This window comes from Xenopus laevis, chromosome 3L (assembly GCF_017654675.1).
Source record: "Xenopus laevis strain J_2021 chromosome 3L, Xenopus_laevis_v10.1, whole genome shotgun sequence".
Taxonomy (NCBI): domain Eukaryota; kingdom Metazoa; phylum Chordata; class Amphibia; order Anura; family Pipidae; genus Xenopus; species Xenopus laevis.
In genome coordinates, this window is record NC_054375.1 from 107,866,361 (window position 1) to 107,885,678 (window position 19,318).

At 38.1% G+C, this 19,318-nt stretch overlaps 1 protein-coding gene across 2 annotated transcripts in view; it reads right to left on the minus strand.

Annotated features, from left to right (window-relative positions):
* Positions 1-4,090: 4,090 nt before the first annotated feature.
* tnfaip8l3.L (TNF alpha induced protein 8 like 3 L homeolog) overlaps positions 4,091-19,318 on the minus strand; it is a 41,461-nt gene continuing 26,233 nt past the window's right edge. The window contains exons 2-3 of one of the 2 annotated variants that reach the window (XR_005966343.1): positions 5,555-7,574; positions 4,091-4,200 (exon numbers count right to left, since the gene is read on the minus strand). Coding sequence is in view for 1 of the 2 variants with exons in the window: in XM_018253078.2 (XP_018108567.1) it covers positions 7,012-7,574 (563 nt within the window). In the remaining variant the exon portion in view is untranslated. Of the gene's footprint in view, positions 4,201-5,554; positions 7,575-19,318 lie in introns of those variants that run through there. The other variant, XM_018253078.2, reaches the window with a different exon arrangement.

Consider the following 19,318-nt stretch of genomic DNA (forward strand, 5'->3'; position numbering starts at 1 on the left):
TGTATGGTTTGTTTGTGTGCACCGTAAATCCTAGGGGGCGGCCCTTATTTTTTAAAATGGCAATTTTCTATTTATGATTATCCAATGGAACATACTAATAAAAAAGTATATTATTATGAAAATTGTTTATTTACATGAAGCAGGGTTTTACATAGGAGCTGTTTCATGCAATACTGTATATTTTTATAGAGGCCTACATTATTCTCCAGGTATAGTTGGCAGTTTTATCTGCCTGTGTATAAGGCTCTCTCAACCAACATCAGGCCGGAAAACTTCCAGATGTCGATTAGACAGGTTTAATTTTCCCAACCAGCTCAAGGTCCACATCTGCTCGTTGATGCGGTTCTCGCTCGGGCCACTGGTATAACAGCAATTATGATCCAATCGTTGGTCTATGGGCCAAACGATCGGATCAGCACCATGGTTAATGCTCGTCATCCCTTATATATGATTATGTAATTCAAGGAAAATATTCTCAAAGACTGACTTCACTTTGAAGGAATTAAATATGTCCCAAGGAGTTAGTGCAAATGTTTAGAGTGTAAAATGAGACATGGTTGGACAAATATTCTGCAGTGAACCATAAGGAGTCTTCATATGACGGCAGCATGCAGGGAGCTTCTGAATGATCTCTATTTTGAGATCCTGACAGATCCCAAACCTTCAAAGAAAGTAGGAAAGATGTTGGAATGCTAGAAATATCCAAACAAAATATGGGGCACAACCTAATGAAACACTAATGGTTTAGAGATCAAATACTGAAAACCTCTAATACATTTTACCAAATCTATTAGCTGCCACTGAATTGGGCCATACAGCAAAAAAAGTTTTAGGGAAACATTTTGAATTCCCTGCACGGCTGCTTTTTGATTAGAGTTTGAGACCCACCGACAGTTAAAGTTTCTGCTTTTTCAGCATTACTTCTGTTCCCATTAGCAGCTTAAGAATTCAAAGCTTTGCAGAAGCAGTTTTCTGGAATAAATCATCTATTAGATGTCTGATAGCAACATGGAGAATTTTGGTTTCTAAACAGCGATATATACCAGTAGTATTTTTGCAAATATATATATATACATATATATATATATATACATATATACATACTGTACACACAAACTACTGGTTTGCCTATTCGGTGACCTGTTTGTTGCAGCCATATAGCCATTTCCATATCAATCCAGGATTTGGCCAAGATTCAGCCTTTGTCAGCAGGATTCAGATTTGGCCAAATCCTTGTGCCTGGGCAGAACTGAATCCTAATTTGCATATGTAAATTAGGGGCAGGAATTTAAATCACTTGACTTTTCATCACAAAACAAAGAAGTAAAATTTTTTCCCACTTTCCTTTACCTCCCCTAATTTGCATATGTAAATTAAGATTCAGTTCGGTATTCGATTGAATCTTTCACAAAGGATTCGGGCAAATCCCAAATAATGGGTTCGGACCTTCCTTAAAGGCATACTGAATCAGTTAATAGTGCTGCTCCAGCAGAATTCTGCACTGAAATCCATTTCTCAAAAGAGCAAACAGATTTTTTTATATTCAATTTTGAAATCTGACATTTTGTCAATTTCCCAGCTGCCCCAAGTCATGTGACTTGTGCCTGCACTTTAGGAGAGAAATGCTTTCTGGCAGGCTGCTATTTTTCCTTCTCAATGTAACTGAATGTGTCTCAGTGAGACATGGGTTTTTACTATTGAGTGTTGTTCTTAGATCTACCAGGCAGCTGTTATCTTGTTAGGGAGCTGCTATCGGGTTACCTTCCAATTGTTCTTTTGTTTGGCTGCTGGGTGGAAAGAGGGAGGGGTGATATAACTCCAACTTGCAGTACAGCAGTAAAGAGTGATTGAAGTTTATCAGAGCAAGTCACATGACCAGGGGCAGCTGGGAAATTGACAAAACGTCTAACCCCATGTCAGATATCAAAATTGAATATAAAAAAAAATCTGTTTGCTCTTTTGAGAAATGGATTTCAGTGCAGAATTCTGCTGGAGCAGCACTATTAACTGATTCATTTTGAAATTATTTTTTTTTCCCATGACAGTATCCCTTTAATATATATTGGTTGCAGACAGAACAACTAGCCTCCTATGATCTATACAATTACAGCAAGTGTAAGTGCAGGGTTTAATTCCAACATATCTGTGTTAGCTGGTATTTGTTTTTCTCCATAGTTAAGGCTCAATGATTAGTGATGAGCGAATTTATTTGCCAGGCACGAATTCGCGGCGGTTTCCCCGTGCTGCCGGCGAATAAATTCTCAAATTTGCCGTTTTACGCGGGAAATTCGCAAAATGCCCCAAATTCGCCCATCACTATCAATGATTAAATGCTTTCAGTAGTTTAGACACAGGCATCTGTCTATACTACATTAACATGAAACAACAACAAAAAATTAAGAAAAAGTGATAATGAAAGAAAATGTCATTCTAACATTTATACATTTTCAACAATTTCAGTTATTTGTACGCGTAGCTTCTGTTTTTTTCCATTAGTTTGGTTGAAGTTCCCCTCTAACAGACACATCTTTATTGTACCGTGTGTGCGTGTTACATACAAAGCAATAATTGAAAATCACTTTGCATTAACTTCTCCCAGATAAAATGGATAGGAAACATCAATAGGAAATTCCAAATATTAGTTTCAGAGAAGTCCAGTGAATCACTCGAGTCACAAACTGGCCATTTTTAACTTTTAGGGGCATATTTATCAAGGGTCCAATTATGAATTGAAAAAAAACTTTTTGATTCCAAAAAGCCCAACCGAAATTAAGTCAAAGTTTTTTTTGTTCGAATACACCCATTTTTAATGAAATAGGTTCTTATTCGGCCGAATTCAAACTGTACGAAACGAAGGAATAGCGAATTCGATTTGAAGTTTTCCCCCCAAAAAATCAAATTTTTAAAGAGACAGTACATGATAAATTTCGATATTCGAATTTTTTAATTTTTTTTTCAAATTCGATTCAAATTTGGACTATTCCCTAGTCGAAGTACAAAAAAAGTAGCTCGAAATGCAAATTTTTTTTGATAAATCTGCCCCTTAATGTATTTATTTAGCTTTTCACACCTGGAAATGTCTTTTCTTAACAATTCATGCATCAGACAACTTCTAGGAGTATTACTAATCTTCAGGTGCCATTTTCAACTTCTAGCCATGACACTTGGTTACTGAGCCTGGTTTTCCTGGCGGCAGGTAAAGTGGACTGCAATTTAACCCTTTCAGTGCCATTGCCAAAGAATATGTTGGGCAGCTTACATCAAAAGACAGTGGAGAAATGTAGAATCTATGGCTTCTGAAACTTAAAGGGGTTGTTCACCTTCAACTTTTAGTATGATATTGAAACTATTTGCAATTTACTTTTTCATTTTTGTGGTTTTTCGGTTATTTGTTCAGCAGCTCTTCCATTTGGAATTTCATCAGCTATTTGGTTGCTAGAGTCGCGTTTACCTTAGCAACCAGGCAGTAGTTTGAATGAAATACTGGAATAGGAGACGGGCTAAATAGAAAGATGAAAAAGTAACAAAATTGTAATTGCAAGCTCCCAAAGCAATATTTTTTTTGGCTGCTGGGGTCAGTGACCCCCCCCCCCATTGAAAGATGGAAAAGAGAAAGGCAAAAACGTAAAAAAAAAAATAATGAAAACCAGTTGCAAAGTTGCTATAAATATGACATTGTATAACATTCTAAGGGCCAGATTCGGGGAGATTAGTCGCCATCCCGCTGGGGATTTACATTTTAGTTGGCGGGAGGCAGTTTGGAGAGATTAGTCGCCCCCGAAGAAGAGGAGATTTGTCGCCGGACGATTAATCTCCCCGAATTTGAGCGTGTGCCCTAAACCTAAAAGTTAATGTAAAGATGAACCATCCCTTTAAAAGCTATAAATACAATTTTTTCTCCAAACAATGGTGGCATACAAACCAAAATCGGGAAAGAAAGGGCTTCTGCAGCTTGCAAGCTAAATAGGAAAAGGTTGGTCACATGATAATACCACTCCTATGGCTCTTGCGTAACGAGGTACTTTTCCTGTAAAACAAAGTACAACACTGGAAGGCTGTGTGCGAGAAACAAACAAAACAGAAGCCATGCTTAAAGCTGTTTCCTGTTCACTCAATTAGAATCGGTTTATTACAGGACTATACAGCAATCATCAGGCAAAGAAGTTGGAAGCGAGAGCGTCTTGTTGGTTATGCAGATTTCTAGAAGCAAATGTATGTGAAAAGCAATTTAATCAACTGAGATAATACCCCCGTGTTTTATATCAGCAGCTGCATTAGTCTGGCAGCAGAATATTGCACAAGAAAATGAACAGAGTATACAGATATTGCACAATAAACGCACACTCATGCTAAATATACACTTTGTCTTTATAAGAAAATACAAATCTGTAAACGGGCTTTTCCCCATACTCATTTATACGGATATGATTGTTCCATAGACATTTTTACTAATAATAGTTCACCTTTATCACATTAAATACTGGTTAACATTTTTATATCCAACAAAGTAGGTAGTTGTTTTCAATTTAGGGATGGGCGAATTTGACCTGTTTCGTTTTGCCAAAAATATGCCGCCGGGCGAAATGTCCCCGACGCCCATTAAAGTCTATGGGTGTCAAAAAAATTGTTGCGCGGCAAAATTTTTTGACGCACGTCTTTTTATTTTGACGCGCAACGCCATACAAGTCTACGGGCGTAGTTTTTTTGGTGAAACAAGGCGAACAAATTCGCCCATCCCTAGTTTTCACATAAAACACATTCCCCATATGTAAGAAAAGGCACTAAGTTTGCCCAGGAGAAGAAAGATATAGCAACCAATAGAATGTTTGCTTTTAAACAGGTGACCAGTAAATGCTGATTGGCTGCTATGGGTTACTGCTCCTGGGAAAACGTAGTGCCTTTTATTATATAACCCATACCTCCCAACATTTTGGAAATAGAAAGTGGGACAAAAAGAATTGCTGCACATAGTGCGGTGACATGTTTGACCACGCCCATTTGTGTGACCACACCCCCTAATTACCATGTTCATTTTACAAAATTTTGCAGGTTATGAAAGTTTGAACACTTTTCTGTGGTTTTAATGTGTTATTACAGTTTTGCTAAAGAAAATGAATTGCCCTTTAAGCTGCAAGTCACAGTTTCTCCAAGAGACCTGCTTATGTTAAATTGTTACAGTTACTTATTTGCTTATCTGAAATAGTTACAAAAGTATCCAAGTGCCCCTGGTGGCTGTCCTGGGCTCTTTGCCAAAAGCCAATTAGTTAGAAACTTTGTATCTTTTTCTGGGTGTTCAGTGCAGGAGATCAAACAGAAAGTCGGAACATTTTAGTTAATGACAAAATTGAGCTGTCAAAAGCGGGACTGTCCCGATGAAAACGGGACAGTTGGGAGGCATGCACAACCCCCATTGTCTTTTTAAAGAAATTTATTTGAAAAGTGTTCCTTTAACTTCTCTTGTTTCTAAAAATGTATTTTCTTTAAAGGACAAGGACAGTTAGTTACTGGGGTGATGTCAATTTGTTATACACCCCCAGCAAATGAAAATACTTACCCCAAACTGCTGCTCCACTTCTTTTAAAATTACTCTGGCCCAGGTTACTTTATGGCAGGGTGTTCGGATCCCATTTTCCTTCTTGTTCCCAAAAGCAGGTCCGCTTGTACAAGCCTGAACTTTTCCAAAGAGTTTGGCTCTGTTCCTGGCCAAGTATGGGGTAAGCAATTAACATCAGTGGGAGTTGCCAATCAAATTGCACCACCTAGTAATTTTAACTTTCTTTGCCTTTGACAAATATCCTAATTTTAAATTTAAAATTTATCTTCCAGAAACTGACTAAAATCAGTTTTTATATATAAGCAAATAGTATATATTTATATGGTGCGGTTCATATTTAGGAAGGGTTATGACTTCACTGGAGCTCAGTGACTAACACTGATAGGGTTTGTACATGACTGTGGGTATGGGATCCCATTACATGGCTATAAATTTACTTTTAATGCAAATAAGAAAAAAAAACAATCCTCATTAAAATTGCCAATTTGAGAAAGGATAACAAAACTCTGCAAGTCTAGGAAAAGTATATATACTACATTGCAACCACTTATTACCTCATAGTTTAATACCCATTTTCCTAGTTGGCTGATTAATTTACTATTAATATTGTGGAACAGCTTCATGCCTAGTGCCGTCAAAAAAAATATTTTGTATAGCTCTTGTTCCATTCATTAACAAATTATCATGGTTACCCTTTCCTTTGCACCTATCAATGTTTAATTGTGAACCCCCATTCACCCTTTAGCCTCAATATTTCTGCTCATTTTACATGTAAACTGAACTAAAATTTCATTGTTAAAATGTAGTCCCCCAGATAAATATACAGATACAACTAAAAAGCAATTAAGATGATTCCACAACTGTGTACAGTAGGAGTTTTTTGATGCTTCGTACGGTAAGTTAACGTAGAAGAAAGAAGGTGATGGCACAATGGAACATTCTGTATGTCTGGTTGCTCCCCTGTGACAATGCAATCACCACTGCCATTCAGTTCTTTGCTGTTACTGTAAATCCTGAACATGGTATATCAGTACTAAATGGAAATACAAAGTACCTCATAAGAAACCGCACTCTAATGCCAGACAACAAAAACAGTACCAGGGCCAGAAGAGGACAACGTTCAAGCTTTTGAAGGACAAAACTCTCCTTGTGAAACCATTTCTCCTTATGCTTACGGTTAGAACAAGTTCATTTCTGCTGGAGCCACCAGTTCCTTTAAGTTGTTTACAGATATTTGTTGATCTGCTCTTTGCTTTAGTTATAGTTTTGTTGTATTCATAATATCAATAAAGGCCTCATTCAGTGTACATGTAACATTAGATTCCAATCCTCTGACAAAAAGCAAACACTGCACCCTATACAGACGTGTGCTGTACGGTTATCTGGAATGAGAAGGCCATTAAAACACAGTTTTCTCTTAGCGGTATTATAAACACGACGTTCCTGAAGGCAACAATTTAAAGAACCCTTTCATCAAGTAATTTATTGATCCCTTCACAAATCCTTTTGAGGTACGGCCTGTAATTTCCTTCAAGGCTATAGAGGGCAGCAAGGAATTCCACATCAGCAAAATGATTAAAAACCCTGTCGATGCGACTGTGTGATTTTGGTGTCAGGTGGCGTTGCACCAATTCATGAAGAAGAGTTTTACATTCATGCAAGAGTCCAGAAAGCACATTTTTATCAAACGTGTACTCAACCTCAAAGAAACTGACGGCAGTCATGCAGGTATGATTCAGTTTTTTCCTGAATTTTTCAACAATTTCATGTTCTTCCGGACTGAACTGGTTATTTCTGTACAGAATTGCGACTTTTACTGCAACTTTTACAAGGTCCTTCAGAACCTTATGGGCTTCTTTCTTGTTTCTTACATATTCCTTGGTTACTTTAAAAAGCTCATCAAATATTTCACTGCTTGTGTCATCAATAAGCATGTTGGCCATGGTCTTTGTTGCCATCTTACTCAGGATCTTCTTCTGGGCTTGAACAGCAAAGCTCTTTGAGCTAAATGGCTCAGGGCCTGTAGAGTGAGAAGTTAGATTTAGAAAATATTACTACAGCACCACACATTGAACAGCCCTGTTTTTCACACATTTCTAAACTCTTGGTGTTGTTTAAATTTGGGGCTTTCCATGTCCTTTAAGGAATTAAACTCTAAATAGATGTCTAATTGTATCACAAGTCAAAGGACAGGAGATGGAAAAAAAAAAAAAAAAAAGTCAACTGGATTCTCAGACTAGGTACAATCAACCTCCTGCACAATGCTTATATATTAAATGCTGGTGCTCCCTAATCCATGCATCTCCAAACCAATATGAACCATAAATAAAAGAAATAAGGCACTTTGCTTTACAATAAATACTGTAGGGAGATAGTTCACTAAGAGTTCTATGTGCCTTCTCAGACCAGAATCATGTACCATTCACTGGATATAATCTTGGCTGTGCTTTAAAACCCAGTGGCTGAGCTTCAGCCCATAGAGTACTCCATGAAAACGGAGATTCTAGGAGCAAAATACATGTAATATATGCCTAAATAGAAAAGGTTAAACAAATAAAAATGCAGCTGCACAATCAATCTACTTTTTTTCATAGTTTTATGTACGATCCTAGGTCTTATGAGGATAAGAGCAAAACCAGTATTACTCAGCTATTACTACCTGCCGAGTGCAGGAGGAAATAAATTGTGGCCTCAGAACAAGCTTGGAAGTTATTATGACATAAAATAAGATGGTCTGGACAAGATTTTGGTAAGCCAATTTTTAGAAATATATCTGCCTATTTTTGCATCGAATTACTGCTTGTGTAATAATCAAATGTGAGTAGTGATGGGCGAATTCCCGTGATTCCCCGCTGGTGAATAAATTGGCGAAACCGCCACAAAAATTCGCTGTCGTCAAAAAAAAAAAATTGGACGCCGGCGTCCTTTTTTTGGACGCTGGCGCAATTTTGCCAAAAACTTCAAAAACACCCCAAATACGTTCATCACTAAACGTGAGCCTTTGTGTCTATACCACATAACTGCAGGTTTTTAAAAGCAAGAACGTCATCACTAGACAAAACATTTGGGGTCACATTTTAAAATGGATAATGGATGGATAAAGAAGACCATGTAAAGGTGTCCATACAGGACCAGATATTTGTTCCCAGTTCAACACTTCTTAATTTAACTTGCCAGGACACTGACCTAAAAGATCACCTGGTGAAGAAACAATATGGTCTTCAGCAAATGTGATCTTCCACCCAGGTCCATCAATAGGACAGTGGGCTCAATCAGATATAATTCAGGCTAGATAAAAAATGTAACTCCATTTGACTGTCGACTGTAAAATTTGTGTCCCTCACCATTTGTGCTGCGCTTGTTGTTAATCTATTATGTTCAGATTCAGAACATGGTATGGATGAAGAGCCTTCCTGCTCCTTTTCAGAACAAGTGAAACATTAGTGTATTATAAAGCCAAGGGGCCAACCAATATGCAGTACTACAGTAAGAGAAAACCACTATGTCTACAACTGACTATAAAGTAAATCCTAGGTTATTGCACTATGGCTCACACCAAACACTGGCTTCATTGTTAGGGACACTTTGAAGTTTCCCAGTTGACTATGTTGGCTTATTACTTTAGCTTGCAGTTGTGGTAGACATAGCAAAGTAGTGAAATGCTGTGCAGGAGCCTCAGTGTATCCTTACTGACCCTTGTTTGTTGCAGCCAAAACACAAAAGTACCATCTCTCTTCTGGTGGTGTCCATAAAGGACAGCAAGATCTTGTAAAGACGAGCATTATGCCAACGGTCGCAACAAAGGTAGAGTTCATGTACATAATGTATGTTCATGTATGTAATGTCTGTTCATGTATGTAATGTCTGGCACAGGGTACAAAGTACAGTCTGCACTTCTGCAATCCTGTGCTCTTCCCATAGTAAATGAGCAATTATATGCCATACCCATATTCATTGTTAGGTTATTGGGCTTCTTCATGCCTGTTTGACATTATGGCACATAACCGTACCCCTATATAAAAGTCTCAGATATGGGCAATTTTATTCAAACTAATAGCACCGTACAAGTTACATTAACAGCAAAACACATAAAAGCATAAAGCTTTCGCTTTAAAAACCTGAAAAAGTAGAAAACCATTAAATAAAAAATGATGTGAGGAGGAGGTGTACTAGAGGCACTATGCGACTTGCATACCCTTTCTGTTTCTTTCATCTATAGCCTTGAGAAATGGTAGTTTCATCTTTTATCTGTGCCAATTATTTCCACTGTTCTTATTATCAGTGTTTTTCATTCCTTCTATATCCCACTCACCTTTACTGCTCAAATAAGCCTCTGAAGCAGCAGCATAACATACACAATAGATTCTGTCATAATCAATATATAAAACTAATTCTAAAAAATATCTAGTACACAAAAGAATTGGACTAAATTAATATATTCAAAAGTCTGGTATACAATACATGTTACTGTACAATGCATTATCTTGAAGACATACCACCTTCAGACAATAGTTTCGTTCTGACAAATGTTATCAGAGAAGTTACAGGTGCTTGAGAAATAAAAGAATATTAAAATACAAAGTACCTGCGGCAATCAAAGTGAAGCCCGGCGCATGCTGGACCCCAAGTGTTAGCATGGGCTTTATTAACATCTCAGAATCATACTCTTAGGGACAGATTTAGCAATATATGAGAAGCATTCTAAATATTTCTCACTTGATCTCGCCAGCGAGAAAAAATAATTATCATTTCTTGCTACTGCATTAATTTTTTTTCGGCGTGAAAATGCCTATTGTTCTTGAGTTGTTCGAAGGTTCGAAAAGCCTCCACTGGAATGGAAGCAATGCAATTTAGGTTTCATTTTAAGGAGCTCACTTATAGAAAGTAGTGTTTTTCTAAAGCTCTGCTACTGGGCCCATTTATATGAATGGCTTTGGGTAGCTCTGATCCCCCCAAGTGAAGACACTGTTGAAAAAATATGCCTAAATGTCCAAATGATAAAGGTCTACATAATAAGGGAACAAATTCCCCATGTCATGTACTTTAATTAAAAACATCATTCTTTCAAAACTTTTTAGAAAGTCCACACCAGGACAAATTAAAGGATCTTCAACCCCTTCTACATGTTCTTAGTCTAGTATACACACTGCAGCTTTAACCCATCTTGTACAATATACTTTTATAATACACAAGAGCCATGAATATCCGATGAATTATATCCTTATAAACCGTGCTTAGTGGCAGGCCCGGACTGGCAATCTGTGGGTTCTGGCAAATGCCAGATGGGCTGCTGTAAGGTGCCATAGTAGTCAATATTTAGTGGGCTGGTGGGGGGCTGTTTGGGCCTCTATGTACCTGAAATGCCAGGGCCTATTTTAATTCTCAGTCCAGACCTGCTTAGTGGTATTATATCTGTCATGACTCGCTGAACTTAATAATGTCAATAATGTCATACAGGCATGAAGAAGCCCAATAACCTAACAATGAATTATAATAAATAATGTGCTCCCTTTTGTAAAATATGAGGATATTAGAAGTCATCTCAGAGTTCCATGGCCTTTATAAAAGCAACCCTCTAAGCCAGCCCCTCACCACTGCAGTGAAACCCGCTCCACCCGACCATCCATCCACATGCACCCCTGTCCACCGCATCTCACTCATCTTGCAAAACAACCTTGTGGCCAGTGCTAGTACTTTGCCATCTGCATTCCTAGTAGGATCATCCAATAGTCGCTGCCAACCATCTTGTCTATCCACCCATCCAATTTCACCTCCCCATCCATATGCCAGAACCCATCGCCATGAACTACAACCATGTTCATTTAAAGGAGAAGGAAAGGATAAAAATAAGTAAGCCTTATCAGAAAGGTCCACCTAAATATACCAGTAAACCCTCAAAGTAGTGCTGCTCTGAGTCCTCTGTCAGAAGAGAAACTGCATTTGTTTTCCTTCTATTGTGTACTCATGGGCTTCTGTATCAGACTTCCTGCCTTCAGCTTAATCCTCCTTGCCCCAGGCCTGAGCATGCTCAGTTTGCTCCTCTTCCCCCCCCCTTCTCTCCTGTAATCTGAGCCCAGAGCAAACTCAGGCAGGAAGTGATGTCACACCAAGCTAATACTGCAGCTGCTATCCTAAACAAACAGAGAGCTTCTAGAGCTTTTTACTCAGGTATGGTAAAACATTCTACAGAATAAATATAGCCTTCTATCTTGCACTATTGCAGCTTATCTATTGGCAATAAAATGCCTCTGTAGCTTTCCTTCTCCTTTAACTCCTTGGTGACTTATAATATTCTTATCTTATAATATTCCTATACAATTACAGTAGGGCGCACATTATCAACTATATGAGATTTCTGCTTTTTATAATGTAATAACTGCTGAACATCATGTATAGTCATTTCTGCCCCCAACATAAAATTTGGGTCATTGGTGGTTGTTGAATATGCAGCATATTTGAACTTAAAAAAAAAAAAGACTGAAAGAAGGGCAACACACTGTCAGTAAAAAAAAGAAGCCCACAGCGATCCTCATATGTTTATTTGCTGAAAACACAAATAGTTCCATTTCCATTTAAGCCGCTATTAGACCAGACACTGCCGCGGAGATAAGTACCGAGATTTCCGGTGTCTCAGCTTTGTTCTAAGAGGAGATGCAATGAAAGAAAACTGAAGGTAACCTTTGTAAGCCATTTGTAACTTGGAATGGTCTTTTGGGAATCATATAATTATTTCCATTTTGATAAGTGAATGTGAAAGGATTTCACTCAGGCCAAGGGACCTATTGTTCTGTGCTGCTTCTGCAGATGGCTCATTGGAGTTCCTTTCTAGAACTGAGCAAAGTTAAATGAGGATTGTTAGCTGCCCCAAGTGCCATCAACTGATTAAATGCAAACACAATATTAAATTAGATTTTTAGTATTTATTCTAGATATATTTGTAAAGGGAAAATACATACCTTTATTTAATATAAGCCTAATAGGGGAATAGGTTAACTATATTAAAACTGCCTAAGAATTACATGAAATTAATTTTCAGATTTTAGTTAAAAAACAAGAAAGCTCACATTCTGCATTTGAAAAGCATTCCTTAAATGACTTCCCCTTGACTTGGCTGAACCATGTGCCCGAATAACAGCAGGGACACATGATCCCTTCCTGTGTGTGGCTCTAGGATTGGTGGTTCTACCATTTATACTGGATATCATCAGTTATAGGATAAGTAAGCCTTTTCTTTTAAAATCACCTAAAACGACTCTAAACAGCCCCCAGATTAGCATACCTTTCTCATTGCATTCAGATTTATTGCATTTCTCTATAACAAGGAGCTCAACTGCAGCCCTTTTAATCACTTCCTTGCTTTCTGAATACTCTCTATAAAGACCTCAAATGCATGCTTGATTGAGGCATGCTTGATTTTCATTGGCATAGAGGCAGTGAGCATGCCCAGTAGGCACCTCTTTGAGGTCTTCAGTCAGAGTGAGAGGAGTACTCAGTAAGCAAAAGGGGTGGAGCTTCATGATAGACAAGGAAGCGACTAAAAGGGCTGCAGTTGAGCTGCTTGTAATAGAGAAACTAAATAAATCTGAATGCAGGGAGAAAGGTATGTTATTCTGTGGGCTGTTTAGAGTAATTTTAGAAATACAAAAAAGGTTTTACTTATTATTTAAGCCATTTTCTTATCTAATACCCTTCCTCCTTTCTAGGAAACCCCCCAAATATAATTACATGAGGGGATTTTGATTTTCATTCAATCCACTGGGTTTATGTTAAATAGAGCTGTATTTCCTCTTTAAATTGAAGTAACAATTTTTATTCTCCATTCCCTGGCTAACATACTGATAGACTATCATCTGCAGAGTACTGCTTCTATTCACTTATGTTCCTGGGAGGTGGTGTATATACGGTAACTCAAAACATAACCATACTAAGGTTTTATAGCTTGTATCTCCTGTACTCCCTAACCTCATATCCTCTATTCTATTTTTTCCTTTCTATAGGTAGAGACAATTATCTTATCCAATCATCACACTTCTTTAAAGGCAGCTTGGGCTCTTTTTTGTTAGAGCCCCAGTGTTGGCCTTGGAAAGAACTGCAGAGAAAGGGTTACCAAGTACAGATGGTACATCATATGTCTGATACTTCAATAAAGTCTACCCCATCTGTACATGCTGTAGACAGTTTCCTGCTTTTAGTTCTGAATCTGTAACATTTTCAATAAGGCATAAGAGTGGGTAGCATGTTGTGTATACCGTTTCTTTGTCATTAAGTTATAGTTTCTCACTTACTCAAAACGCCACAACATTTCTTTTTTATCAGCCAGCTCCTGTAAATTCATTATTAGGATCATGCTCAGTCCTGCAGTTAGAAATGCAAAGGGTAGTCTGTAGTCTAAAGACTTCCTTTACTTTGGTTGCTGGCCCATATATGCATTCTAGATCCCATTATTTGTGATCTGAGTTTTCAAGTGTACCTTAAGCTCCATACATAGAAAAAAAATGACAAAAGACAATTTTACTGATGGGTCCCTTCAATCTTGTGGTGAAGAATTGCTTACACTCTCCATACCTGAAATCATAAGGGAGCCCCCCCACCTCTCTTTCCTTTGTGACCAAACAGACAGAACATCTACTCTACTCAAATACTCTCAGCCAATGACCCTCACTAGTAGATCTTTTTAAAGACTTCATGGAAACATCCATTTAAACAACAGACTGAAATAATTAATGTTTATAAGGCTGTTTCAAGTTTCTCCATTTATATAGCTTTAAGAAGAGGTTGGATGGCTTTGTGGCAAGTGAGGGAATACAGGGTTAGGAAAGCTCATAGTGCAAGTTGATCCAGGAATTAGTCTGATTTTTATCTTGGGAGTCAAAGATTTGTTCCCCCCTGAGAAGTTTCAGATGGGCTTTTTGCCTTCCTCTGGAACAACTAGCAGTTAGGCAGGTTATATATAGACTTAAAAGGTTGAACTTGATGGACATGTGTCTTTTTTCAACCTAACTTACTATGTTATATCTCACAAGAAATATTGATAAAAAAAAAAAGTATTTTATTATATCCCCAGCTAGCAACAGCAAGATAATTATTATCATCGTTTTGGAGGGTAACACCTATAAAAATGTTAATGTCAAATAAATGGAGTGAGTGTTAATCCAACATATATACTCCAATTTCAACCTAAACAGAAAATGATGGTAAACTGTACCTGTCCTTTAAATTGGACAATAGAGATCCAGTATCCACAATCAATAGGTCCTTAGCTGATAAGCAAGTGTGGATTAACCTGAATTGGCTTAAACTAAACACGGACAAGACAAAGGTACTCATGATAAGATGGCGGGGAGCTCAGCCAGTGGATAAAAAACTTGGGGGTGTAAATCTAGACTAGAACAGACCCTGTGTGCAGCCTGGGTATGACTCTAGATAGTGATCTTTCCCCCAAACATTGGGTTTCAACTACCATCAGATCAGCTTTCCTCCATCTCAGACACCGTGCAAAAATAAAACATCTAAGGACACCAACATTAATTCTTGTTTTTGTATCTTCCAGACTGGACTACTGCAATGCCCTCTACTATAGTCTCCCTGAATACGAACTGCACCAATAACAGTTGGTTCAAAATGCAGAAGCCAGATTACTCATCCATCAACACCTTTAAAGCAGTTCTACTGTCCCTACACTGGCTTCCAATCAAAGGGGCCTGTCACCCTAAGAAATAATTCCCAGCCCTACTTTATGATGTTAATCATACAAAATAAACTAAATTACACTAAATAAATTATTTTAATCTTATTTCTTTTAATTCTGAAGTTCACAATCACAGAAAGCAGGCATTTTGTGGACACTGTTATTAAGGTATGCTTTGCATCATGCCAAATCTTATTTATGCTCCAGAATGGGAAAACCTATACCCATGTCCACGCACTGGTTACACAATAAGATGGTGAGGAAGGAAGGAGAATGTGAAGAGTGCAGTGGACATCTAGGAAAATGCAAAATGGTAATTGCCTGCCCCATCTATATTCCTAAGGCATAGAGGAGGGACAGGCAGTATATGAGACTTTTAAATTAGTTAATATCAGTTATAGAAGTTTTAATTTGGGCTTTATTGTTTAATCTCAAAAGGACTTTTATTATGCAGCTTTTTATGTCTGGGTGACAGGACCCTTTACATGTTAGATGCTCTTCAAAATAAACCTTCTTGCTTTTAAATCTCTAAATAATAAAGGCCCTGTTTATCTGGAGGTGCTTCCGATTCCTCATGTACCCTCCTGTACCCTTCAGACACAGGAATACGCAAGGTGCCCAGGGTAGCCCTAAATTCATTTGGATTACACACTCCCATGGAAGGAAAGCACTATAGAATGTTATTTTTATTATTGATAATACAGGTATTCAATCCATTATCTGGAAAACTGTTATCCAGAAAGCTCTGAATTATGGAATGACCATATAGATAGACATTTTATCCAAATGTTTAAAAAGTATTTCCTTTTTCTCTGTAATAATAAAACAGTACCCTGTACTTGATCCAAACTAAGATATAAAAAAAATCCTTTATTTGGAATCAAAACCAGCCTATTGGGTTTATTTAATGTCTACATGATTATCTAGTAGATTTAAGGTATATAGATCAAAATTGAGGAAAGATATGTTATCCGGAAAACCCCAGGTCCCATACCTGTACTCCTCGGAGCATGTTTGCAATTTGAATTAACGATTTTACATTTACTTTAATTATGACTGGATTCATTTTCATTTGGGTTTAGATCCCCTTTAAAGGTCAGGGCATCCTAGTGTATGGCTGCCATGTATTTCCACAAACTATCCACCAAATAATCCCCTGCTTCAATTTCATGAGCCATCTGGAGCAGAGAAGACACATCGAACCTGGGTTACATTTAGAATAATAAAGTGGAATGAGGAGGAGGAGATTCACTAGAGCCACGGTACAGCAGTAAAGGGAAAGTGTTATTCACTGATCATATTTCAGTAAGGTGATAGAACCAGATACATGTTAAATAATATTGTGCCTTGTGTTTTCTATATATACTCACTATTGGCTGCCGCATGCAAAGCTGCTTTAGGGATTGCTAATGCCACATGAAGCCTCACACAGATCACATGGCAGGAAGCCTGTCAAAAATCACTACCCGATTGCTTGGATTTATTTAATGACAGATTGAACATGATATCTTATTGTTGTGGTTTGATATAAATTTGTTAAAAGCTGCAGCTTGTGGTGATGGGAAAGGCTCCTGAATGATATGTCTGCCATTTTTATAAAACAGAGCTTGTATCACTGTATTAAATCCTCTATAATCACACATGAAGGGATCCTCCAGCCCTAAGCCATAATCTCCCGTGTTTTCTCCCGAGATGATTGCATAAACTCTTCATTTTAACAGAATTTCACAGCTGCCGAATACTAGGACAAACGTGTATTTCTAGTATATGCCAGTTGGAGTGCAATTTTGCATGTATTGCACAGGGCCGTATTAAATCAAAGCATTTGATTTACTACTGTGCAGACCCTACAAAAAAGTAATAGTGGGATTTGCACAAATAACAGAAAAACATGAGCCTTCAAAATGATAGTTCTAGTTGTGGGCAAGAACATACTTTGGAGGATTTTAGTAACAGATTTGCCCCACTGCTGTAAAACACAGAAACAATCTGAGATTTAAGATGGCCATGCACAATTTTTGGTACATGTATGGTGGCAGGACAATCCTGACCATAGATATTGGTTGGTACATTACTTGGGCAGCAGTGGCATAACTATAGTTCTAAAGAATCCATCCCCAGCCCCTCACCTAGCTTTAAGCAGGGACTCCAGGGAGGGAGGATGCATGGAGGCATCAGAATGGGCTGGCGGAGGGCAGGAGAGGGGTGGCAAGAGTAGGCAGGCGGGGGATGAGTAGAGATTGTCATGTGTCGGGCCCCTCTGAAGACTTTTTTTGCGGGGGGGAGGGGCCTTGTACACACCAGTTAAGACACTGTTGGGCAGCTTTGAAATTGTTCTTCTCATGTGCCATACAAGCAAGTGCTGATGGATAAATGCTGCAGCTCCTCATCACTTTCAGCAGGTCCAATTGTTTGGGCTGTCAGCCTGAAAGAATGGAACAAGAGAAATGTGGCCACGCCGTGTATGGCCAGCTGTCTGGTATCTATTGTTGGTTGGACACCGTATAAGATTGGCCACCTTTTCATCTGATATTTTTGCTTGGATGACTGCAATGGAGCAAATGTGCCTAGCATTAATATATGCGCCCACAGAATCATATCCAGGGACTCAAGTCATAAACTGTTCTTATTAAAGGTAACATTTACATATTATTGAGATGTTTAATAAACATGTCTGAAATATTTGTTATTTTGTTGATGCCTTAGGGCATTTCTCCAGCTTCCTGTCAGGTTTGGCTTATAGGAAAGGAGATTAACCACATTACTGTCTTTCTGACAGTAACCTCTATCTGGAACCACAAGATGATGCACTTTTAGTGTGTCTTAGTAAACATATAAAATTGCAATAATGTTGCTTGTTTTGAAATACCAATCAATAGTTTCCCCATGTTCATTGCATTTACTAGTGAGCATTAGAAAATATTCCTAGGTAGTCTCGGCTGTTTTTGGTAGCTACAGTTCAACAGTAGTTGCAGAGATTATTATATGTCTACGAGGATTTCGTGTGAAATGTCTAAAAATATACTGGAAGTGTTGTATGTCTGTGAAGGCACTCATTCATCCAGGGCATGGTATATCTATAGTAACAAGGCAAATCAACTGGAATTACTTGAAGACATTTCGCTAGTCATCTGACTGTCTTTCTCAATTCAGAATGTCCTATACAAAACTATTTGTGGTTAAATAACCTGGATTTTTACTCCAATCAGCATAATTTGTTTATTATAACCAGCATGAGACCTCATGGAGGCAAGGTGTTGATTGTATTAGCATGATTGGAGCTGTGAGTGTTTTAAACCATCCAGGGAGAGGTGCCAAAATAGCATTATATGTGGCAGACAATACATGTCGCAGCCCCTGCCTCTGTTCAAACTTGTTTTTTTCTGGTTGATTTGACTTATTACTATAGATATACCATGACCTGGATGAGTAAGAACCTTGACAGACGTATTGCAACTCATTTTGGGGGAGAGAACCCTCAAACTTGTACGAGAAAATGAGAAAACAGCAAGAAAACTAACAGATTATAGAAACCACCTGCATTTCAACCTCAGATACGACAGCATAGGTCTGGATTTCACGGTAACGGGCCACAAAGACAAGCAGATTCTACAAAAGGCCCAAAAAAAAAAAAAATGCTAAATGAAAGTGTAAGACAGACTCATTTTACAGTCGATGGCATAAAACATAACATTACTCAGTTAGAACGGAGCCTGACCTTGCAGTTACCCACTGCAGTCCAGGAAAGTGGTGGATTTCATGAAAGAACAAGAGGTAACAGAAAAAGTTATTAATATTAATTCTGGAGGCAAAAAGAAGAAACTGGGACCCAGGCAAACAAGAAAAAGCAGTTAAAGAATCTGTCTGACAGCCTGAGATGGAAGGCTTTGAACTTTGCAATTGCTCCCAAAACCATCCCGGTTGTCGATATTATTGCAGCCACTGAAGCCTCAATCCATAACAACAAGGTACCACAAAATTAGGGTGAAAATGTCACCTTAGTGTCTGCAGCTCTAGCCAATGCCAAACCACCGCAATCAAACCTTACATTACAAGAAAGGAAGGCTCTGAAATCC